This window comes from Sinohyriopsis cumingii, chromosome 9, assembly GCF_028554795.1.
Source record: "Sinohyriopsis cumingii isolate HCF-2022 chromosome 9, ASM2855479v2, whole genome shotgun sequence".
Taxonomy (NCBI): Eukaryota; Metazoa; Mollusca; class Bivalvia; order Unionida; family Unionidae; genus Sinohyriopsis; species Sinohyriopsis cumingii.
The window spans coordinates 59,637,333-59,664,036 of NC_142969.1; the positions used below are offsets into that span (position 1 = coordinate 59,637,333).

Here is a 26,704-nt window from a genome sequence, read left to right on the forward strand (position 1 = left end):
TGAAAGTAAAGCAAGCTGAGTATCAAACCATACTGAAAGCATGATGCTTCAGTTACCTATGCATATAATTACCATCACCAAATTCAATTACCTATGCATATAATTACCTTCACCAAATTTAATTACCTATGCATATAATTTCCATCACCAAATTTAATTACCTACACATATAATTTCCATCACCAAATTTAATGACCAAGGCATATTATTTCCATCACCAAATTTTATTACCAAGGCATATAATTTCCATCACCAATTTTAATTACTGAGGCATATAATTTACATCACCAAATTTAATTACCAAGACATATAATTTCCATCACCAAATTTAATGACCAAGGCATATTATTTCCATCACCAAATTTAATTACCTAGGCATATAATTTCCATCACCAAATTTAATGACCAAGGCATATAATTTCCATCACCAAATTTATGACCAAGGCATATAATTTCCATACCAATTTTAATTACCAAGGCATATAATTTCCATCACTAAATTTAATTACCAGGGCATATAGATTAGCTAATATGTGACTAAATGAGTTGTACCCCTGGAAGAAAAGCATTATTATTCCTTCATAAGGATTGGGATGGTTCAGTCAATACAATGATAGACCCAAAGATTGTGAGTCATTGAGTTCAAACATCAGTGCTGACATGCTATTTTGCGTACTCTTGAGTATGATACTTTGTAGTAAAAATATCTCAAAACCGCAAAGAAAATGGCAGATTAAATTAAAAGGTTATCATTATTATTATTATTATTATTATTATTATAGTTATGTTCAAACTGATTTATCATTGGGTTCTCTATATGAAGATGTGTCAATTCCTTATTATGTGCACACTTAAGTGTAGCCATTGTTGTGCTAGAGTGTAAAGTTTGTCTTTTTCAGTCATCATTGGACGTGACCAAACATGGATTTTAACATATAATTTGATTTTTTGAGTTGTTCAGAGGTAGGTGTTTTGCACTGATCTTTCAGGACAACGACATCGTACTCGAGAAGTTCTGACACCACCAGAAGGTCACGGTGAGCCCTGCCCCCATCTAAGTGAGACACAGACATGTGACCCCCAACCCTGTTATCAGTGGAATGTGACTGTTGCTTCCTGTGTATTGCTGAATCCCAACAGTCCACATCAGTGTGGTCTAGGTCAAGCCTATAGAACTATTGCCTGCATCAACAAATTTAATGTACGTATATCTCATTGATCAGGGTTAACAATAGGAATATTATAAACTTATGTATAATGCAAATGTTCTTTCTGATAGAGCTACACAGTTTAATTAAATTAATAACCATAATGTAACATCTAAAACATAAGTCTCTGATATATCGGAGTATTTTATTTTCTGCAAGCTCTGCATCTAAACATGCAAATCCTAATTATAACATCTAAACTCTGCAAGTCCTAATTATAACAGCTAAAATCTGCAAGTCCTAATTATAACAGCTAAACTCTTCAAGTCCTAATTATAACATCTAAACTCTGCAAGTCCTAATTATAACATCTAAACTCTGCAAGTCCTAATTATAACATCTAAACTCTGCAAGTCCTAATATATAACATCTAACCTCTGGAAGTCCTAATATATAACATCTAACCTCTGGAAGTACCTATTTATAACATCTAAACTCTGCAAGTCCAAATTATAACATCTAAGCTCTGCAAGTCCTAATATATAACATCTATCCTCTGGAAGTACCTATTTATAACATCTAAACTCTGCAAGTCCTAATTATAACAGCTAAACTCTTGCTAATGACCATCACTGAGTATGCAGATAAGAAAGTTTCAATATAAATTGTATCTTAACCAGACCAAAATCATCATCCTGAAACATATGGTTATTGTGACCTTGTTTTTATATGCTTTGGCAGTATTCAGTCAGTGTGACTCTTAATGTGCATTTATTATTGCATCACTAATAAGAAGGCATATCACAGCTATATGCTCCGCATTGTTACATCGAAAAGAGAACAATATGCAACAATTACAATAAGCCTTAAACTCTATCTAGAAAATGTTAAATACTGTTAATAATCTGAATAAAGTCGAAGCACTATTTTTAAAATCTGTTCACATTGCACAGGGAACTATCTAATCTCTGACATTTAACTGCTTTAAATAAAAATAAAAGCAGCAAAAAAAATTGATAAATATGATTACCAGAGAAAAAATTATTTAATTTTTTAATAACTTTCAAGAAATCATTCTGTTATGACCTCTTTGAGCAATAGTCAAATAAAGATATATAAAGATTGAGGGTTTGAATTCTGACCATGCAATGTGTGTGGTTGCCATGTTATCTAGGCAACTTTCTCTGATTGCCTTATCATAAAATAAACTTTGAGTTGGTGTGCTGTTAAATACCAATCAACTCATTGCTTTTTTTTCATCTAAAACATTTTCTTTTTAACAGCACAGGGTTGCAGATAGCCTGTGTCAGGAACTGGCAGAGCGTCCAGATGGTAAGGAAGACTGCAACATTCCATGTCCTAATGACTGCATACTGTCCCAGTGGTCATTATGGACTGAGTGTCCCAATCTTTGTCAGGAGGGACACAAGCAACCTGCCATCAGGACACGATATCGTACAGTCCTTGCAAGATCTAGTCAAGGTAATTAATGGACATGATAGCACATCTGTCGAAGTCTTGTAAATAAACAGTGCTTTATGTATTTGCTTTCTTCACTTTCTAATGCTATCAGTTGTTTTTCTTGCAGCAAATTTTAATTTTGTAATAACTTGGCTTGTACTGTGGCAAGAAATTTCTTATGTAGCATTTGTCTTAATGAGTTATCTCCCATGGGGTAAGATAACACAACTGTCACAATACACTGTAAATTGTTTGGTAAAATACCACCAAGAAAAAAGTGTATGCACTGATAAAAGCAATACATTCAATTTAGATATATAGATTACATTTGCTGCAATCCTTTTCTACAATGGCTTTTGTGCAGAATGGGACAATTTTACCAACTGCTTAGATTAGAGATGTGTATTAGTACCAGCATGCTCATTTACCAAGGTATTCTTCAGTTATTTGGTACATACCATGGTACTTTTTCACTGTACCAGTACTATGAGTCATTTTGGTGATATTAACAGAATGTTACCATTTTTCATGACCAATGAATTACAAAATTAGTTTCTTTTGCAAAACAGTTGTATTTGTCACAAATAAATTTTGAATATTACAAATATAATATATAATTATATTTATGATACTTGTATCACATGTTTGTCACATGGTAGCCAGTTGGGATGTTGTGAGAGATAGTCAAGCAAATTCAACTTTGGAAAAATTTCAGATCGAAAAGAATGTTATTGTTTAATTATTTATTAGAGTATGTTAGGAAAGCCTGCCAGTAGCTTCTCATGGGTCGGTGGTTCTTCCCTGGGTTTTCCAGGGTTCTTCCTCCACCAGTTATATTGGCCGCCATGTATAGCCTATATTGTCCTGAAAAATGGCATTAAACCCTAGAACAACAACAACAACAACAGAGTATGTTAGTGTTGTTGTTGTGGTGGTGTTAATGCCATTTTTCAGCACATGATACACATAACAGCCTGGTGGAGGAAGAGCTCAGGGAAACCCTGGGAAGAACCACAAACACATGGGAAGATACTGGCAAGTTTTCTCACGTACCCATGTTGGCCAAGCCTGAGACTTGAAAGAACACAGACAGCCATGAGATGGCAGTAATCTGCAACAGTGAGTCCTTTAACCCACTTGTTCCTCTGTGGACCCATATTTTAATGTGTTAAATACAGGTATTCTTTTGTTATACTAATATTTTGTAGCAGAGCAATTGTTCTCTGTTTGAATTTTCCTTAATTTCTCATCTCTACTAAAAAGCATTTGTTGGGTAAGTGCATTTTATATTTACTGGCCCTCTCTGATAAATATTTTGCTTGTGTGTTGGTATCCAAACAAAGTTTCCCTGCCTGGTATATCAGTTAAGTGTAGCTAGTAAATTGTAGGCTTCAGGGTCAGCACCTTCCACTTTTAAGAACAATCTCTCTGTCACAACCCCACTGCTGTATTATAAATAATGCTGATCCACTGCAGTATCCACTGTGGTATTATAAATAATACTGCAGAAGGTGTGCATTAAAATTTAATGACTCACGAGCCCCCAGTCAGCAGTTCCGACTCTCTAAATACATATAACAACTCAAGGTTGGATAAATAACAATTTTATCAAATATATGAATGCAAGAATTTTATGGACATAAATTTTCAGCTCAATATACCATAATACAATAATGGCCAGGTTGATCAAATGTCCTTTACTCTTTACTTCGTCATATAGAAATTACTGTCCTATTGTGAGAGAGTCTCTTTTCAGTGAGTTTTCCCAAGTACTCATCTAATTTCTCTTCTTTCCTCCTTTCTTCCTCTTCCTCCTTCTGTACACTGTGCCTCTTGTGTACACACTGGAAGTCTCCTTGGCTTCCTTCTTATTCTCTTGGTGTCGTCACTTCGTACACCCTGGAATACCTCAGCACCGACTCTCACGGCACACTGGGAGCTTTCTGAAGAAATATAAGGGATGTACACCTTTGTCTCCCTTCTCTACTCTTTGAAATTATCCACTCTCTCATGGACCTTCCATCAGACTAATGGGTGAACAATTTTACCAGGCACTATGTACATATAAATTTCCACTTATCGCATTCATGCCTTGCACTCTACACACGAATATCATTACTGATGTAATACACTCACACTGTATCTACCCATCATTATTATGTAATCATTCCTATTGCATGCATCCTAAGAATTACAGAATTATACATATAAATACATATGCACATAAATCCAACTCCGTCTAATTTCACATAGTGCTCAATCTACGTTCTGATAGATGTTTAAGTACATGTCATAATTCAATTATTTAATAAATTCAGAAATATGATGCAGTTAAATATTCTAATAAATGCAACTATTCGTGAGGATTCAATATTCTAATATATTCAACTGTCTACTCAAATCAAGCACAAAGACTTGGCCATGATACCGTCTTACCTTTGAGAAGCTTGTTTACCCAGTTCAATTCCCTTCTTTTTACGAGTTAAGTCTCAAAGTGGTTTTTAGCTAAATTCCCTCCTCAACATAAGCTTCCTGCTTTACTAGACAATACGTCTCTCTCCCCCGAGAATTAGCAGCTCACTAGTGGGTCTGTGCGTGTTTACGACTAAGAATGAAGCATTTTCCCGCCTAAAGTATTAGCCCATCCCAGCGGAAGATCTAGCTTCTCTCATCCCTAATTTGTCGACATGCCTACTGTTTGATGTTCTTTCCGCCTGGGTCCAGGTTTCTTCACACCATCTTGGCATGCTACAGGGTATCCAGCCTGAATATGCCCTTCAGCAGAAGCCCTGCTTGCACAAGGATTAAATACCTTTGAAGCCAATTTAGAGATCCAAAATTATGTAACTCCTAGTAAGACGTCCGGTCAAGATGCTGTCTCTGATTTCATCACAATGTCTTTGACATGGTGTCAGCTATAATGTAAGCTGAATTATCCCACTATGGATCCAGTTTTTAGGTTACAACTGCTGCAGCAGTCAACATACAATATGCAAATAAGGTACTGACCATTTAATTTCCTGGGGGGATATGAGTTTCGTTTTTGCGCTGATATATTTTCTTTTCTTTTATCTTGAGTTATTTTGCTATAAATCCAAACAAGATATTTGTTCCAGCTGTTTAAAGATGGAAATTTAAAAATAAGTTCCATGTTCCTGACTCAGAGCATTAAATTGTTGGTCCCTAATATAATTGCAGTTTACCATGGCATGCAATGCAGTATGTTCAGAAATATTATGGTACAACGTTTTTTGTTGTACCCAGCTCTAGCATAGGTAAAAAGAGTCAGGAATTCTTTATATGCAGTAATGAAACCCAGAGCTGATGATGTAGCAAGGATGCATAGGGTTGACATTACACTGCACTAATGACATCAGAATGAAGAGCATTTAAGCCACCATATACAATCATTTTTATTTTCCATTGTTAGCTCACCTGGCCAAGTGTATTATGATGTGATCCTTCGTGTGTTGTCAGTCATCTGTCTGATGTCCATTATTGTTACATGTTTAGGCTCTCATAAACAGTAACAAGAATAAAGTGAAGACGACAAGCTATGTAAAATTTAACAAATAATTTATTTCCATAGAAAAACAAGGTAAAAATGAGGAAAAGAACTTAGTTTTAAGAATCAAATCCAAAAAAAGGATAATCCAAGAATTAAAACTTAGAAGTCTTAGTAATAAAATGTTCTAATGAATTTGAGTTCATGTCCCGAAGAAATTCCGAGATGGAGGACAATGATGTATGCTGTAGTCAGTATAGTGCTTAAGTGTCAACAGTTACTTGTTGAACCACATAAAATAATATTCCAGTTTTGAATTCCAAATAAAATTTTCAATAAATATCTTTGTCCAAGAATTCTGTGTGAGCACGTAAATATTCCCAGGGAAAATAGTAAATAGTTCCATCAAATAGAATTTCATCTCAAACTGCTCACAACAAAACACCTTTAAGTGTTAATGGTTTATAGCCCAACTGAAATTATCTCCCAAACATCGCTATTAAATCTGGCTACTGCGCAATTTGAGTAAAACCAGAAAATAATAATGCAAAAGCTATTTATGTCTAAAGTCACATACTCCCAGTACAACCTCGATTTCAATCCCACACTAAGAAAGAATAAAAAATAAATATAAAAAAGTTGTTTACTTAAAATCATGAAATAAGGTCAGGATCTAGGTCAGCTTAATCTACCAACTTCTAATATTAGGTTTTCGAAAAACTGAACTGAATTTCTGGAAAATAATAGATGCAATAAATAAAATTATGTTACAATAGCATCTAATGGAATCAAATTTAAAAAACAAATATTAAAAAGATAAGAAACAAGCAATTAAATCAAAAAAATATAAATTAAATCAAATATACATACCAAATGTGCATTGCAATTCTTCCCAAAAGCCGATAAACAGAATCTGAGCAAATTTGAAAGAAATCATTCTGGCATGAAGTTCATTCAGATGTGAAAATAATACCTATCTGCCATCAGATTTAGCCACCATTGCTAAAAATAGAGATTCAGATGATAATAATGTTCAAATAAATGACTTGTCCTTTTCATGTCTAGGTTAGAAGCTAATTGACACCAAGATTAATTGCATAGCAGCTATGTTCTCTAAGCTTTTCTTTCCCCTTTGCAGTTTCAATACACATGTGAATTTGTATTCACATGCTAACATATGTTAACTATATGGGTAAGGCATGATCCAATGCAATCATGCATGGAGATGGCTTCGATGAACCAGGGTCAAGATAGCCTATATATGGGTATTCTGACTATATATGGGTATATGACTATATATGGGTATTCTGAAAGAGTATAGACATAAAGTAGGTAGAGGGTAAAGGACCAAAATGCCATGTCTTTTTTGCATGCATGATTAGATTGTGTAACACACGTATTTCCCACATTCCTGCACTGTCATACACACCTCTTAACTTTTGGTCCATCTAGGTTCATCCATGAAACATAAGAATGAACTCAAGGGAGAAATTCAGTTGCATATCAGCAGATATTTTTTCATGCAGAGTATGTGTATGTATGCTATAAAGTGGAGATCTCAATAGTTTCCAACTTATGACGTGGGGGTAAGGCCCTGGAGGTATAGACGGACCCCAGGGTCAATAACATTTGAATGCATACATGTTTCTTTTCATGCTCAGGAAGTACATACATTGTTAAAAGGTGGGAATTTATATATTAACTTAGTCAAGACCTAGGGTCTAAACCCTTGGATTTAGGGATGTCCCTCAAGGTAAATGTCAGTTGTATGTATACATTTGTCTTTTCATGCACAGTAAGTGTATACAAATTACATAGCTACAGAGTGGAGATCTCAAATTTTTTTCTGATGACCCACTGGCTAAGTCCCTGGGGATAAAAATAGAATCAGTGGTCAATTGCATTTGCATATCTAAATTTGTCTTTTCATGATAAATAACCATGTGTGTATGTATGCATATGTGTGTGTGTATATGTGTGTGTATATATATATATATATATATATATATATATATATATATATATATATATATATATATGGGTGTGACTCTCAATTGTTTCTGAGTTCTTACTCAAAATGCAACAACCGTATGTTCCCAGGACATGGTTCAGAGGTTTCATTGTACTCTTTTTGTATCATAAATGCGACAACATTTTTGTTCTGCCTCGCATAAAAATTGTAGGACATGTGTGCTGTTACATGTATCTCTTTGATGGCAGCAATGGTTCTAATTGTGTATTAAATGTTCTGAAATAAACATTTTACTTGTTGTACTGAACTGAAAATAATACTGGTATATGTCTTAAATTTTGTTCATTGATATCCAGGGTTTGTACTCTACTGAAACATTTGTTTAATTTTATGATTTGGTTTGGTTCATCACACTATACACATATATTTGTAAAATTCAGATGGTGCACCCTGTCCCCCTAACAGACTACTGCAAGAGGAAGAGTCATGTCCTACAACCATTCAGTGTGCGGTATATGTTTGGCAGACTGACCCTTGGGAAGAACCATGTGAGGCAACAGACAAGAAAAAACGGTGTGGGAATGGTGTAATGAAGAGACATGTGAACTGTTATAATAAACAGGGACAACCTGTTAATGATCAAAGGTACATTTTTGCCTTGCATAAAACTTATAAGACATTATTGGATCCTTGTTACAGCCAGACCTTTTGTTGTTATAACACGATTCCTCTTATAAGCATACATGGCAACCATTATACTTTTGGCTTAATCATTATACTTTTTTCAAATATAGTTCATTCCACACAGCACTGATGTCTGTGTCTGTAGCTCAGTGAAGTTTCACATCAGTGTCTTTAAATGTATGTAAAATTACTAGACTCATTTCATGCATGAACTATTTCAACACAATTTGTATTGAAAAACAGTATAACACTTGCCACTCATTACATGATGTACAGAGTGGTCTGTTTTCATCAAATTCTTTGATGCTGCAATAAACTTTGGAAGAGCTGATTTGCTTTTTAAAGAGGATGAACAGGAGGTTTACTCAGAGCAGTCTTTTTCAGAATGCATTGAATGAATGGTATTGTGCTATATGTCAGTATGAATTGTGTTTAAATCATTTCTGCACAAAATGATTAGTAAGTTTAACTGCATTTCGAGATGCTCATGTGAAAATTCAATGAGAAACATATGCTTACCTGTATATGGATTATGCAGTTTTGGTACATTATAAAATTAAATAAAATTAAAGTAATAAAAAGTTGTTTTTTATTGTCATCCCTTTAATCACACTCATCATATAAATTTGAGAATATTCTAAAAATGAAGATTGCTGCATAAGAATAGCATACAAGTACATTTGTCCATCCTGGACCTCGATGTGCTTTCCTTATTTTTTATTTATAGCAACTGTATAAATGATACATTTCACAAGAAAACAATGATTTCTTTAGTGTGACAATTTGCCTCTTATTATTTAAATCGATACTACCTTTAGGCAGCAAACCAGCCAATAATTTGTTTTAAAAATGGCACCAGATGTTATATGACCAAAATGTTAGAGCAGAGGGATTTTTTAAACTTCAAAACATGTCAAATCATAAATGATAATTCAATAGCACTTTACACATTTATAAAGAAGAATATGAGAGTGATGTAATACATCACACTAACTGCAGCTATGTTCAAGGTATTTTGAAATATGCATTTTTATGGAGAACTATATTCTTTTTCTTATTTACTCATTAGTACATATTTACTGGGATCTCATTAGTACATATTTCCTGGGATCTCATTAGTACAGTACATATTTATGTTATTTTCCCCAATAAACCCGAAGATATTATGCCTGGAGCTGATTGAAAATTGAAATCTAAAATTGGTATGTAGTCAGAATTTCCAGAATTTGGAGATCAGCAGTTTTCTTGTCAACCATAGGGAATTTGCAAACATGTCAAAAATGGACACATATTTTATATTACCTTAATCTAAATAAATGTTTTAATATCCTTACATTTCTTCAAGTGAATTATAAAGACAGTGCAAAGCTATAACCCCATGTTTTTCTTATGTAGGATAATTTGGCAGTAAATTAGCCCTGATCGTACATTAAAATTCACCTTGCATTGATTTACTCCAAAATAAAAACATAATCCAGGTGAATCAGATCATAAAAATTTGATTTACTATTAATGGTTTCAATTGCACTCACTCTTGTACTTGAAAATTGAGCAGTAAATTAAAAGTTGAGACAATACTTAACAATACTTCACATAAATATGAAGGGTTAATCTCTGCATATGGACAAAGAACACAATTAATTTTACTATATGTTCTCTACATTTGTTTCTCAGTACTAACCTTTCCACTGTGTGACAGTCAATACAAATCATATGTTAATCTAAAATACCTTCAAAGATGACGTCATGGTGAAGTTCTTGTCAAAGGGTGACCTGCATTGTTTTTGAGATTCTGGACTGTAAACAGAGAACACAGATTTCACTTCTGGATCATCACCAGTGCCTTATTACTCACTGTGCACTGTCACCAAAATATACATGGACAACCACATCATTAGCTCATATTCTCAAGAATAAACAATTACCTTTAAATCCATACCAAAAATGCATAAATATTTCTCTTCTATCACCACCAAAATGAGAGAGGAAAAAATGGTCTAAAAATAGACTAGAACTACATTCATGGGTACTGAACTGGAACTATTAATTGTGACCTGATTCCATATAAGTCCATAGCTTGATGCTAACAGTTGCCAAATAAACAGTCCAGACATTTATACCTCATAAAGCTGGTGATCAGACCTGTTATAATTACATATCTAGTGTTTGGAAAATTTTTTATATGGTGTGCCAATTTTGTGCATAAAGTTAACATGCATTTGCAGTGTAACATTTTTGAGCCTTAGAATGACATCACTAATGACATCACATCTGTCATGTTGGCAGTGCATCTTCTGGTTTGGATTACATGCCTTACTCACTTAACTCAAATCTCAATTTCAGGAAAGGCACATCAGCAAAATTCTCCAAAATATCTATAAAAGGGTAAAATGTTGCTCTGAATAAAAATATATGTGATGAGTGCATATTTGTCCAAATAAATTAATCAAATGCAACTTAAACATTTCATCATGCCTTTACTCACCTTAAAATGCATGACAAAATTACAAAAAAGCCAGATATGCAAGATTTGGGGCTTTTATTTTACATAAAAAGCAGTAATTCCATGTAAGATATTATCATGTGAACACATGTTATGGTACACACAAAAAATACCTGTTTTGTTCTCTGGGTTCCAAAAACTGCTTAGAGTTACCCTCCTTACTTGAGCATAACTACAGATTGAGCACATCATCATGCTTATTGCAGAATTTGTGGACTTAACATTAGAACCATTCAGTGAGAGTTAGACATGTAGACTAATTTATATGCTTTCTGTTTGTATTGTGATAATAATTCACATGGGTTTTGCCCATTTGTGACAAGAATTTTAACCAGCTGAACTTTCAGGTTAGTAGCAAAAATAAATGTAAATTTTTTGTCATTTCCTTTAATTATGGAATGTAATGTATAGATTACACTGTTTATGCTCAGAATATTCTTTTTGGCAGCAATAAGTATGCTTATACTCTCTCAGGGTTGGCGTGTATTTATACAATGAAGATCTCATTTCATCAAGTGCTCATAAAATTATATATATTATGTGATTCATTATTAGGCAGTGTTATAAGAAATGTAGCAAATATTTTTAGTTTCCTATGGAGTAGTTGAAAAATTAGTTTTTATTGTAACTGTGACACTGAGGCAGAGAGGGATAGATAAGAAATCATAATAAATGCTAGTAGTCTTCTTCTCTCTATCTCTCTTTATCCTACCAGAGGTATTACAGTAATCAGCAGTTTGTAAATAGAGAATAAATACTATTCCTAAACATCACTTTGCCTGGATCCTTCAGTCTCATAGAGCAAAACTTTAATCTGCAAAGTTTTGAATATGACCAGATTAGGTACATCTCATTCAATTTATGACTGCTATCGCCTGAACAAGTATTTGTATGTCCTTATTTCTTATAACTCTGTTCTTAAACTAAGAAACAGAAAGAAGCTAAATATGTTTTGTAAAACTTAAATAATTTAATTCTCTGAGCTATAAAATGACAATTTAATAGGAATTTACAATATTATGAATGAAATCCAGAATAATCCTTAACAGTTCTATGTAAGTCTACAAGAATTGAGTGTTCTGAATGAATTCCAGGTCCTCAAATGTGCTTATGTGCCAGCAGTCTTGATGTATCACAGTGGCATTGTCCAAAGCTTCTTTGAAACAATTCACAATGGTCCAAGAATAATATTTTAGTCCAAATAGTATTATAAGCACTTTATAATTCCAATGAATAATCCAAACAAATGCTTCCTCTCAAGTTGTATCTAACCACAACATTAAACACATCTTCAGACCAATATCAAAAACAAGAACATAGGAAATAAGAATGAATTACCTGATCAGCTCTCATCATTATATTCTTATGTGAATTATGTCTCAATGCCCCATGTTGCAACAGAACCCACATGACTGAACCATCCAAAAGGAAATCACTACATCATTGTAAACAGGTTCATTATTACAGTTGATTTTAAAACTTGTCAACACCTATTTATAGTTCATGCGCAATCTACAGGCATGTATCAAAAGTAAAAGACACAATAGAGATAGACATAACAAGTACTTTTAAATTAGGATTTTGACTGCCTTGTTTTCGTAAAAAGAAGTCCACAAAATTTTCTGTACTCATGCTAAAGAAGAAAGAAACTCCTTTTTCTCATGAGCATGCATTGTGTTTCAAGTTATATGAGACCTTTACAGGGACTAAAAATACCAAAGTCCACTGGCTGCATGTACTGGGGACAAATTTATTGGGAGACATAGGCATTAGTCAAAGATTTCTTGCACTGGCTTCAAAATTGCCTTGTGGGTGGAAGAATGTTGTAGCAGTAATTTAGCAAGGTAAATTGACAGGGTATGCAAGTAAGAATATTGTTTTTTTTACACTTAAGTTCTTTGTCATGAGGGTTTGTGCCATCTAATTGCACACATATTAGCTATACCTTTTTGCATGTTCCTTCACTAATTAAATTTTCCTTTGTAGTAAACATTATTTTGTTGTTTTCTGATTTTTCAGATGTACACTAGATGTGAAACCAGCAGAGACAAAGACCTGTACTGTACCATGCCCAGTTGATTGCAAGCTTACAGAACATTCGGATTGGTCACCATGCACCACTACTTGCTGGGAAGGTGAGATGAAAACAGTAATTAACACAGACAGTCAAACAAGACAGACAAAGGGTCCAAAATGTGCTTTAGAATTTAAAATTGTATTTAGTTTGTTTCACTTGTACTCCAATCAGATTCATGTAGCTAGTTCAGTTGGAGCTAGTATGTTAAAGGCATTTTCTTCTTTAGGAGACTGGGTGGGACAAGATCCCACTTGAAGTGAAAATCATACATGGCAGAAGTATACTGTTTTATTCATGCTATATATACTTAGTCATTGAAACTTGCAGGTTATTAGCTCTACCGGAAGATCTTATGGGATAGTCTTTTGTCCATCATCCATCGGTCCATTAGCACATGTTTGTTGTCACTACTCCTCCTAAACCACATGATGGATGGACTTGAATCCTAATTTATACAGTCATCCCATGGTCATTTTTTTTCTAAATGAAAATAGTGCTGCTTGGTCATCAAATATGGCCACCACAGCAGACATCTTGAAAATCTTGTTAATGCTACTACTGCCCACTACTAATATCAACAAGGGGTTTTCATTTAAAAATTTCTTGTGATGTTTAGTTAGTCTTTAATGAAACTGGCATTAATCTGACATCCAAGATGGCCACTGTGTTGGCCATCTTAAAACTTATTATTGCTACTCAGCCTACATAGATGGCCATTTTGGTATGGGGTTTTCACTGAAAGACAACTTAATTCCAAATAAATGAAAATGGTGTCAGTCTGATGCTTAATATGGCCATTAAGACATTTTATGATGTCTAGTTATCCTGAATTACAACGGCTGTTCTAATGTTCAATGTAGCAGCCATCTTACAAATCTTAGTTTTACAATTCTACTTAAACACAAAGTAATCTTGATGTGGAGTTTCACTAGTCTGGTTCTGTTAGATGGTATACTCTCTGGCTCTTTTAGATAGTATACTCTCTGACCTTCCTAGATGGTATACTGTCTGGTTATATTAGATGGTATTCTGCCTGGCTCTGTTAGATGGTATAATGTCTGGCTCTGTTAGGTGATATACTGTCTTGCTGTGTTAGATGGTATACTGTCTGGCTCTGTTAGATAATATACTATCTTGCTCTGTTAGGTGTCTAACTCTGTTAGATGCTATACTGTCTGCCTCTGTTAGATGATATACTGTCTTGCTCTGTTAGGTGATATACTGTCTGGTTCTGTTAGATGGTATACTGCCTGCCTCTGTTAGATGGTTTACTGTCTAGCTCTGTTAGATGTTATACTGTCTGGCTCTGCTAGGTGATATACTCTCTGGCTTTGCTAGATGGTATACTGTCTGGCTCTGTTAGATTGTATACTGTCTGGCTCTGTTAGATTGTATAATGTCTGGCTCTGGTAGATGGTATACTGTCTGGCTTGTTAGATGGTATACTTTCATGCCCTGTTAGATGGTGTACATTCTGACTGTGTCAGATGGTATACTCTCTGGCCTTGCTAGGGCGGCAGGGGCCAGTTTTTATGTACAAATTTAATGCTGCAATCAGTGACCTAGTATAAGAAATCATAAAAAAATCAAATACACAGGTGAGGTCGAAAAGGTCCATACTTTTAGATACCTAAATTAAAACAAAGCATAAGAATATTATTCACTTGAACAAAGAAGTCAATGGCAGTTCATAGCAAAAGAAGTTTATGCAACCAAGCCCTATTTTATACATACATATTTCACATCCAAAGGCCATTTTTGACAGCATGTGGTGATCACATTGCAATAAAGCCAGTTTTCAGAACCCTTGATTCAGTTTCTTTTATGTATTTTCTATAAAATAAGCATTTGCAAATAATCCTCCATTTACAGCCAAACAGGTTGTATCAGTCCAAACCAGGCAGAGGTTCATAATACAGCAAGCTCAGTATGGTGGTGCTCCCTGTCCGGAGAAACTTACTGAAGCACAACAATGTACAGATCTGCCATTATGTCATGGTTACTACTGGGATACTGAGGAATGGAGCGACTGTATCCTGCCCCCAAGGGTTCCTAACTGTGGAAAGGGCCTACAGGCTCGAAGTAAGCATAGTAAAGTCTTAGTTAATGTCTGTTTCTTCAGTTATTATAAACATATTGAGATCCTTTATTGTTGATCAGTTAAAGTTATTGTGAAAAACTTTCAATTTATTAAGTCGTAATTTTCATGAGTGAACTAGACCATGAATTTTAAGTCACAATGAAATATCAACCAGGCCAACATTCAACCCACACCCCTACCATTGTATGTAGTGGAAAGGCATCATTTCTTCTTCCTTAGCTTTAATACCATGGCTATCTATCATGCTGAAAATGTGAATATATAATTATGTTGAATAAGATGTCTTTTCTTTGGAATGCATTTGTCAGTTAGGAAAATATCAGAGCCATGGAGCACACATAAAGCCCTGGAATGTGATGGAAGGTGGGAATGAAAAAATTCAGTTAAAGGGAAGATAAGTATCTTCAGTGAAATGAAGCTACCTGATCACTTTCTTCAGTATTAATATATTTAATTTGTTTTGTTAAATAAACATACTTCAAATTAAACTGACTCCAGCATTCCATGGCTCACATCAAAATCTGATTAAATAATGCTACTGCAAATATCTACCAGAATGACTGTATATCTTGGGACAATATAAGTCTTGGGACACCCAAAAAAAATTTTAAAGTAATTTTTTTATGACCTATAAATCTTGGGACACAAAATTGTAGCAATTTTTTCATGTAGTATAAGTCTTGGGGCACCCTCAACATTAGTTTAAAAAGTCAAGTACCCTCTACATAGTACCAGTTGCCTGGTAAACTCTATATGCCTGTGAATTTATTTACATTTTTATTGACTTTTATTTTATTTCATATTGGAAAAATTGGAAAATATGAACATGCAAAATAACTTAAAAACAATTATAGTAGTTTATAACAGTTTACTGACACAGTAAATGAAGAAGAGTTAGTCACTGGTGCAGTATGGTGATCTTGCCAATTTTGTCTTGACATATTTTTATGTCTATAAGTGGTGGGACACCAAAAATGCTATAATTTTTAAATGTATATAAATCTTGTATATAAATGTATATAAATCTTGGGACATGAAAAAAATTAATATTTTTTTGTGTCCCAAGATATACTGTCATTATGGTATTGTACTAATCAAAGGAATCATAGCCATTCCCAGGAAAGATTAGTAAATACACCATTACTGGTAATATCCTCTAATCATATATACATATAGTAGTGTTTCCTAATTATAATTTCCAGATGTGACCTGCAAGAGTGAGAATGGAACATCAGTTTCTTTCAATCTATGTATCCAACACAGTGGATTAATTCCTTTGATCTCCAAGCCATGTTACAGGTCCTGCGATGATGAGTGCATATTCACTGAATGGTCAGAGTGGAGTATTTGCATTGATGGCTGTAATGGGAAACGCTTTCGTACACGAGCTTTGATTGGTATATTGAAAGGTAAAATAGAGAATACCTTACTATAGCAATTGCTTGCCATGTTATGCCATATCACATGAAAAACTTGATTTTAAACTTCCCAATATGCAGACATGATTGTGATTTGGAAAAAAGTTCCCATTTGCCAACAGTGACAAATGGATTGTGGAGGAGCGTTATTAATCACTGCTAATAGTCTCATTTTAAAGAATGTCCTGATTTGAGATAGCATTTACAGCTTATTAAGGTCTTCAGCAATATACCAATTCAACAAGAAATTAGCTGGTTTTAATGCCACTTGTAGCAACTACAATGTACAGTATTCTGGGGTACTATTTTATTGCCAGTTGTAACAAGTACAATGCACAGTACTCGGCATTACTATTTTATTGCCAGTAGGAACAAGTTCAATGCACAGTACTCTGCATTACTATTTTATTGCCAGTTGTAGCAAGTACAATGTACAGTACTCTGGGTTACTATTTTATTGCCAGTAGGAGCAAGTACAATGCACAGTACTCTGCATTACTATTTTATTGCCAGTAGGAACACGTTCAATGCACAGTACTCTGCATTACTATTTTATTGCCAGTTGTAGCAAGTACAATGTACAGTACTCTGGGTTACTATTTTATTGCCAGTAGGAGCAAGTACAATGCACAGTACTCTGTATTACAATTTTATTGCCAGTAGGAGCAAGTACAATGCACAATACTCTGCATTACTATTTTATTGCCAGTAGGAGCAAGTACAATACACAGTACTCTGCATTAATATTGTATTGCCAGTTGTAGCAAGTACAGTACACAGTACTCTGCATTACTATTTTATTGCCAGTTGTAGCAAGTACAATACACAGTACTCTGTATTACTATTGTATTGCCCATAGGAGCAAGTATAATGCACAGTACTCTGCATTACTATTTTATTGTTTATTCATACCTTTTTTAATATATATAAAAAAGTTATTGTTGAATGTTGATACTTTTTAAAAAATTCAGATGTCAAAATGTACTTTTGCTAACATAATGAAATTTATTCTATAAAATATTCATGATATTGAATATTTGAATTTATTGTATAGAATTTTTTAATATTTGAGATAAACCAAATATTTGATGTCAAATAATGTACATGTTTTTATATATCAAATATTTGATATTTTGATATAGAAAATGTATTTTTTCACAAGAATGTTTGAATTTATCATAAAAGTTATGGCATATATATATATATATATATATATAGAGAGAGAGAGAGAGAGAGAGAGAGAGAGAGAGAGAGAGACACACACACACAGATAGACACACACATACACACACTTTTCCCTGAACCAGTGACTAATTACCTTCATTAAATGACATCAGTGACTATTTACTGCAGAGCTGTACAGATATAGTTACAAATGACCAACTTGTTTGCTTTTATGGTGCCTTAAATTATAAAGTGTGAGGAAGAAATAGCAAAACTCTGAAAATCAGATTGATGAAACAGTGGAAGTTCAGTCAGCATCTTTTGAATCATATTTTTGTTTCAAAATTTATTTTTAAATGAACAGAATGAAATTGTTTTAAATAGTGCAGGTTCGGGTGTATTTGAATACTAAAGCAGAAGTTACTTTATTTCTGTAAATACCTTTTATTTATTTGTATTGCTGGGTTTCTTTCTTCTGGCAGTATTTATTAACTGGAAATGGATGTGATATTTCAAATGAAGTTGACATAAGTCATAAAAACACAGGACAGAAAACGTTTGCCTACCAACCAACATGTACAGTGATAATTTAGAAAGTGTCCAGTTCAACCCAATGGTCTGAATACCCTTGACTTCATTTGACAAACTTCAGTAAATTTGTTGATAACATAAAATTGAATTTTTTATGTCAATGATATATATTCAATATTTGATATCAACATTTTTTTTTGTTATAAAAAACACAGAATTAATAGTAAAACATTGTCACCTACTGTAGCTGCCATTGAATTCATTGCACATCCATGATTTGCAGGGAAGTAAATGTGTGTTATGGTTCAGAGCATAGTTTGAAATTGGTTCTAAAATTTTCACATTTCTCTTAAAAATTATATGAAATAATATGAATATGATAAAAATAATATAAAAATGTTGGCATCTTAGTTTTGTTCATAAAATAATAATAACAAGAATAAACAAGATAATAAACACAAGAGATATCTAGCATTGATGTAGTTATAACTTGTTTGTTGTGACATCATACATACACTATGTAAGGCCAGAACATTCTGAGGTCAGTACATCAGTCAGTTAGTAATATTTATTTTTAACCCTACATTTAGGGGCTTCAGGTGGTCAAGTGGTCTAAAGCACTCATCATTACCAATCACTGCCATTTCACCTCTGTCTGCTTGGGGTTTGAGTCTCTGTATTGGCCAATGTGGGTATGTAAAAAAGCTGCAAGTGTCTTCCCATGGGTTGGTGGTTCTTACCGGGGTTTTCTCAAGTTCTTCATCCACCAGTTATACTTGATGCCATATATAGCCTAGATTGCACTGAGAAATGGCGTAAACCTCCCAACAACTACAACCAAAACAACCTCTCTATATAAAGTTGCTGCAAAATAAAAGGCTGCTAGAAACAAATAATATAGAGGCACTATCAATCTCGAATTGAAATTTCTTTTTACGTGTTATTGATTTGATCAAGGTACATGGATACATCTAGGGGTTTTAAAGACACACAAACTTTCTTAGATCAGTAGATGCCAGTGTAGAGGTTCTCTGGTTATTATATCTTTCAGTTAGCTTTGTTCAAATCATTTGCTGGTTAGGTGACCTATTCACATATTAAACAACTTCTACAAACTTAAGGCAGTTTTACTGGATGCCATATATATCTTATCTTGCACTGAGCAATGGCATTAACCTCCCCACCCCCATACCCCTCCCCCCCAACTAAAACAACCCCTATATTTAAAATTGCTGCAAAATAAAATGCTTTTAGAGACAAATAATACATTAGGGCTGTTCATTTAAACATGCATGTTGCCACTGAAGGCAGTTTAAAAAAAAATGTATGCCTGATTACTGAAAATTCTGAATTGTATCTGTGGTATGACTACTCTGTGTTGAAAGTGCCTTCTCTGGGTTCCAAGAATATTTTGCTGGAAAAGCCCTTAATTAATTTTGAATCATCATGACATGTCACTTATCTAAACTTTTGATCACATTTGGTGCCCATTCCTGTACCTTGTAACCACAAAGCCCATAATTAGTCTTTAAGACTCCCATCCAGGTCATAATCAAAGTTAAAACTGTCTTGAAAGGATTCCTTATTTTGGTGAAATGATTTATTGATATATCAATGCTTTGATACTTTCACTATATTGATACAGATATCGATACAAGAGGTGAAGAATTGATACAAAATGATATTTATCCTGTTCAAATTACTTTAATCGTCATGAATGATTATTAGGCATTTTGACTATCTTTACTTTGAGAACTAATCTGAGACAGCTGTTACAGGCACCGGCATTCATTTTTATTAGTCAAAAAAACAACTATTGACAACAAGCACTTACTTCCTACAATGGAAAAGAAGGTGATATGGTTTGAAATATTCACCACCCCAATTCCATAGTAATTACTTTACCTTGTCATCATGTTCAGCCAAGAAGACTTTCCAGACTTTTTCCCCATGTATAACTGAAGTACATTAATGATTATATAATAACCACTTTTATGCAGAGTTTCTCAGTTTATTTGTGTCACAGTGAAATATATTTCATTCAGTTCTGATTGGAGGTGATTGTTTGTTCCAGTCCAGGGTAAACAATAACCACCAATCAGGACTGAATGCAGTTTTATTCACTGCATGACACATGGAAATATTTGCATCCAAACTTTATCCAACTAGATGAAAGCAACATAGAAACATTTCATACAAAAGTGATTATTAAATGACATATAATCAGTGACTGACAGGATAAATAATATACAGAATCTGAGGATGGGTGGCAGATTCAAAATCCATGAATTTGTTACTTGTGTTAATTTGTAGAAAAGTAGTGGGTGTTGTCAATAGTTTTTGTTTTTTAATAAAAGAACCAAGTTCCAGTGTCCTCTGCAGTTGATTTTGCATCTGCAGGAAGTACATTGTGATGGATTTTGCATCTCTGCTCCCACACCTAGACTTGTTCAGGATAATATTTTTCTTGCACTGTGTAGTCTTCTGTTTTGAAGATAACACCATAGTATGATTCAAATTTAAGTGAAAACATAAATTAAATTGGTAATAAGACATTTTAAAAGCATTCATGCAGTGCTAAACACAGGTCATGGTGACGAAGATGGGTACTACATCTGATCAAACGAATAAGTGCGAAATGGCCTAAAAGGTTGAATTAAAATCAGTGACAACTAACATGTAGTATCATTTGGAAGCATTTTTGTTATCTAGTCAAGAATGAGAATGGCAGCTACACTGATGATAATACTGTCTGTCTGTAATCAGCATGATTGGAATACAACCAATATGTCAACACATGTAAGATGGCACCACCCTAAGACATATAAAATGGCACCACCCTACTACTGACAGACCTTCTAAAGATTCAAAAGCATCAAGTTGACATGTAAATCAATAATATGTAATATTGTAGACTGTGTATTGCGAATTGTATTGATATGTGGCACAGTCATACCATTTCACCCCAATTCCCACACCTGTCAATTTTTTTAGTTTAAAAATGTAATGTTTTAATGTGAGTAGTCTGAGATATCATATTTTTCTTTATTGTTTTTGCTCTCTATCAAAGACCTATTGTTATCATCAGTTTGTTATCAGTCTGTCCAGCCATCAGTCATCGATCTAATCTATAACAAAGGTCTGTTGTCCATCATCAATATGTCATCAGTCTATCTGTCCATTAATCAGTCATCCAACGTTGTCCATTACCATCATGTCATCAGTCTGTCTGTCCAGCCATCAGTCATCAATCTATAACTAAAGCATGTTGTCCAAGTAGCATGAAACTATGGGTTTTGCCCCAACTGGCCCACATCCTGGCCTCTATCCACTGTGACCATTTGGCCCCTATGTGAATTGTATACACAGGCAAGCAGACACTTGAGCAAGTGATTCAGTCATGGTGGGTGAGTCTCATCTGGATGGAAATGCCAGCAAATGGGGACACTGTAGACTACTATACTACTCTAGTCTGTAGAGATTGTGGAAATGACAAAAGAAAATAATTCTACAGAGATAGTGATATACTCAGACAGGCAAGTCTATGGTAGCAATCAGTAAATGCACTACAAGTTAATATGCTTTTCATCAATAACCAGTCTTCTGCGTGAAAATTTTCTTTTCTTTGACTCTTTCTGTTGGTAAATCCATGTTGTTTCTGATTTGTGGTTGGAACTGTCCCTGATTGTCCATTTCCACCAGCAGTCTTAAACTTGGCTGTGCTGTTTATTTTCCCTTGATTGCTACCAAGTACAATTTACTGATTGTGTTGAGACAACTGTATGTGACTTCAAGTAATTTGGAATGGACGTGTATTTATGAATGTAGTCACATACAAATTAATTTGCTTGCACATCCAGAGACACTGATTATTATCATTATATCTATAGTAGTGATTTGTGCACCTTGATGTGGTCATGATTGCAGTCATACCAAGACCAATTGTTGCTGCCACAGCAAGACCACATAAAGCATCTACAACCAAACCATGCATTTGAATTTTACAATCAGTGCATTTTCCTTGGTGATTTCATCTTTCAGCTGTTTTTCTACTTCAATTCTTTTTTCATGTCAGTAATATTGAGGGCCCATTATAGTTCTTCTATTAATAATACAATCGTGTATTTTAATTACATAACATGTATGGTCTCATCATCATGCACAGGCACAATACACACATGCATTTCTAACCAGTTATTCTTGTTGACAGGTACAATTGTCATGATGCTTTGGAAATACTTAAATATCTGCCAGTGGTGCATTCTGGTGGTTTGGCACCCTCTCATACAAAACCACACTGGTTATACCTGAAACTTTGACATCTAATGATCATCTTTGCCCGATAACTGTCACTCAAACAAGTGTGTCCTTGTTGTTGAATAACAGTTGAGATCCTTCTCTTTTCAGTTATGTCAATGTTGGTTTAAAATATTTGTTGATAAACTTAACTGGCATGGATAGACCAGTGAATGCCACTTCACCATTGTAAAAACAACCCCAGAGTGCACCTGGTGCTGCAGTCAATGCATTTGCACATGATTATGCTATAACACCTTGCTGACCTCAAGTTGGCAGTATATCAGGGTGGTTCCAGCTATTAATTTCTTTCTGGTGTTTAACATCAGTATATTTCAGTGTATGAGAGTGTGTGGTAATACCACTATGACACGTATCTTCATCGACAAATGGAACAAAATTATCATCAGTGTTAGTATCCACTGCCAATACCCAGTTGGTATATTATGCAACCACATTAACAGTCAGATTTCATCACATGTGTACAATGATAAAATCTAATCTTAAACATAAGCACCAAAACACAATAGCCTGCTGGAAAGGTGTGCATTGCTTCAAACTGAATTTCATCTGAAGCTATCAACTATACTGCTGTCTTATATGTACAATATTTTGAAAGGCCAGTGTTGGGTTCATTATGCATTATTACCAGTACTCATTTACTGTGCTGCCTATTGACAATTACTGTTATTTGACTCCATCCATTATAATAACCAGATGTTAAGATGTTCGATTTAGGTTTATGAAAACCATTCAGCAACCATCCCACAGTTGCAGCTGGTGGCTGGGCTTCTGTGGTATGCACAACAATGTTGACATTGTTCCTGACTGCATAAATGATAACAAGCATGTTTCTGTGCTCAGTGAAGGGGATAACATAGGCATCCAAAGTGTTAATGTATCTAATATAACCTTGCCAGCAGCAGCACCTGCAGCATGCTAAATGGCATCCTTGGAGTTGTTTTTACAAAACAAAGTGACCATCTATTTGGCTTCAAATATCACCATGTGAACATATTTGCAAAACCTAAAGAAGTAACTGAGAGGAATTGTGCAAGAAAACCTTACTGAATCACCAATGGGTTGTGATAAGTACTGTGCATATCTAAGGTTGAAATCTGGATTAAAATGACTCACCAAAGGAGTGGTGGCATAAGGTCTGGATCCATACAAGCAGGTTGTGGATCTGTTAAAGAAACCTGCACAATTTGCTGAAATTTAAGTGGTTTATGATCTGTGTTATCAGTTACATCTGTGATAAACATCGTGGTTGGGCCAGTGATTCTCATGTAATCATCACTGTGTTGGGTGAGTCTGAGAATAATGTGCACTGTTACACAACACCATGATGCCATTGATACAAAATTCCACTATGCTATTGGCATCATAATTGGCATTGTTCTCATACTTCCAAAAATGCCTCATGCAGAAGGAAAAACCTAAACATGTCTTGCACTTGCTATTCTATTTTAATTGATCATGATCCCTGGCTGGATATGAGAAATACTGAATATCTTTCTTGCTTTGATCCACTATCACAGGCGTTCCCATGTCAAATGCTTGATCAAATACCTCTTTGAACTGAGCCATTGCAAAATTATACATGATTGTCTTTAATACTGTGCAAATCCACTCTGATTGTCAGACTGGCAATCGTTGAATCTGACAATCACTGTTGAGTGGCCATGTTAATGATTTTATTTACTGCAGGTGGCATTGATTTGGTTGATGTTATTGTAACTGGAACCACCTTTGATGGTGGTGGAGCTCGTGTTACTAATCATTGTATTCAATCTTGAAGTGTTGGATCAGCCAGTGAGCCCAGTTGTTTTAATTGATCCACAGTGGCACATTTAACACTATCCACAACCTGCATGGCACTTGCTTAGTGATAGGAGCAGGATGCGATGATAAGGCTGTGAGCACTTTTGATGCACTTGAAAATAATCCACGAGCAATGTTACTCAGCCCAGTTCTGTAATAGGTCAGTTACACAAGTTTTCTCATGTCAACTACACAAATGGGCTTCACACGTCCATGTGCAGCTGTCATTGTTGTTATTGTTAAATGTCAGGCCAATCTCTAACATACAGTTGTATCGTCGGTGTTTCTCTATACAGTTCCACAACATGCCTATCTTGATCTACCAGGAAAAAATGAATATGGGTCAGCTGATTATTTTGGCATGGAAGATACACAGATGCTGTGACCATAGCTGATATAAAGTCACCATGGTTGTGTCGGGCTTGCTTTCATAAATGACATTGATAGCATCACAAGTTAAATTTATTTGTTTTGTTGAAGTAATTCTTGCAATGTCAGGCATGACATGATATTTCAAACACAAGAATCGTTGATCTTATGGATGACCATGCAGTATCCACTGTGTATGTTTGAGATTCAATGTCAATGACAGAACTAAGTGTAGGAATACGAATTAAATAAATATATCTGAACAATACTTTGAATGATGTTAGCTCAGTAACTTCTTTGTATTTTCTCCAATGAATAATAATTGCAGTGTCCCCCCTCATTAGTGGCCAGATTTCGTGGCACCAACAATATTTTGTACAAAAATGCATGTACCCTACATGTGCAGCCACCCCTCTGGTGTAGCCAGTATTGTAGTACCAAATTGTCCATTTTACCCCTTGCTTGTGCCACATTTTATCTGTGTCCAAAACCAGTATTTAATTATATGATAAGGTAAGTAATCTGGTTATCTCTATTGATGTCCATTTCTTGATGTTTGGTTTGTGTTCCTGTGAGAGGTGTTGGCTAAAGGACATTATAACATGATGTTGTTGTTGTTGTGGGGTTTAATGCCATTTTTCAGCACACAATAGGCTATACATGGTGGCCAGTATTAATGGTTGAGGAAGAACCCAGGAAAACCCCAGAAAGAACCACTGACCCACAAGAAGCCACATGCAAGCTTTCTCACGTACCTACATTGGCCGAATCCAAGACTCGAACCCATGCAGAGAGAGGTGAGATGGCAGTGATCTGTACCAGAGAGCGCTTTAGACCACTCGGCAACTCGGGGCCCCTATAACATGTACCACTGTGGTTAATATTAAATCATTATCTGCAAATGCAGATGTTTAGAGGAAATGGAATCAAAAATCTAGTGATAGAGCTTTTGGCTTCACACAGCTGTTGAGTTCTTGTCTTTGGTGATTATGACCAGAGGTGATTGTCAAGATCATAATATGGTCAAAATGGACTAAATATAGTTTTTGTGAATTCACAAGCAAAGAGAAATGAACCTTGAACAAAACAGGACACCAGGTCAAACTAAAAATATCATGTGACAGTACATGTACACGTATCAGTTCCTTTATAAACAAGGTGTTTCATCTACTCTACAAAACATTTTGTTTGATTAAATTGCAGTAGAATGAGCAATATAGAAATAAATCATTACAAACCTTTACCATGTCATCACACACAAAAATAATCTTACTCAATGAAAAGAAAAAGTAAAAGTTACTTGACTCGATGACGATGGGGAGAGTTAACAAATTTTTGCCAATAAATGTGATGTCGGAAAGACTCAAATAAATGAACATCATGACAGATAAGGAGAATAGTCTGCAGCAATGGGGGGAGGCCAAGTGGCAGAGTGGTCTAAAGCATTCTCCATTATGGATCACTGCCATCTCATCTCTGTCTGCATGGATTCGAGTCTCAGGTTTGGCAATGTGGGTATGTGTGAAAACTTGCCAGTAACTTCTCATGGGTCGGTGGTTCTTTCCAGGTTCTTCCTCTACCAATTATACTGGCTGCCATGTATAGCTATGTATAGCTTATCTTGTGCTGAAAAATGGCATTAAACCCTACA

At 34.8% G+C, this 26,704-nt stretch overlaps 1 protein-coding gene across 6 annotated transcripts in view; it reads left to right on the plus strand.

Moving 5' to 3' along the window:
- Window positions 1-26,704, plus strand: part of LOC149791897 (thrombospondin type-1 domain-containing protein 7B-like) — a 151,674-nt gene that overhangs the window by 37,604 nt on the left and 87,366 nt on the right. For all 6 annotated transcript variants that reach the window (XM_089970409.1, XM_089970412.1, XM_089970411.1 and 3 more), the window contains 6 exons: window positions 990-1,201; window positions 2,432-2,630; window positions 8,527-8,731; window positions 13,293-13,408; window positions 15,223-15,432; window positions 16,654-16,860. In XM_089970409.1, the coding sequence (XP_089826535.1) occupies window positions 990-1,201; window positions 2,432-2,630; window positions 8,527-8,731; window positions 13,293-13,408; window positions 15,223-15,432; window positions 16,654-16,860 (1,149 nt within the window). The remainder of the gene's footprint in view (window positions 1-989; window positions 1,202-2,431; window positions 2,631-8,526; window positions 8,732-13,292; window positions 13,409-15,222; window positions 15,433-16,653; window positions 16,861-26,704) is intronic.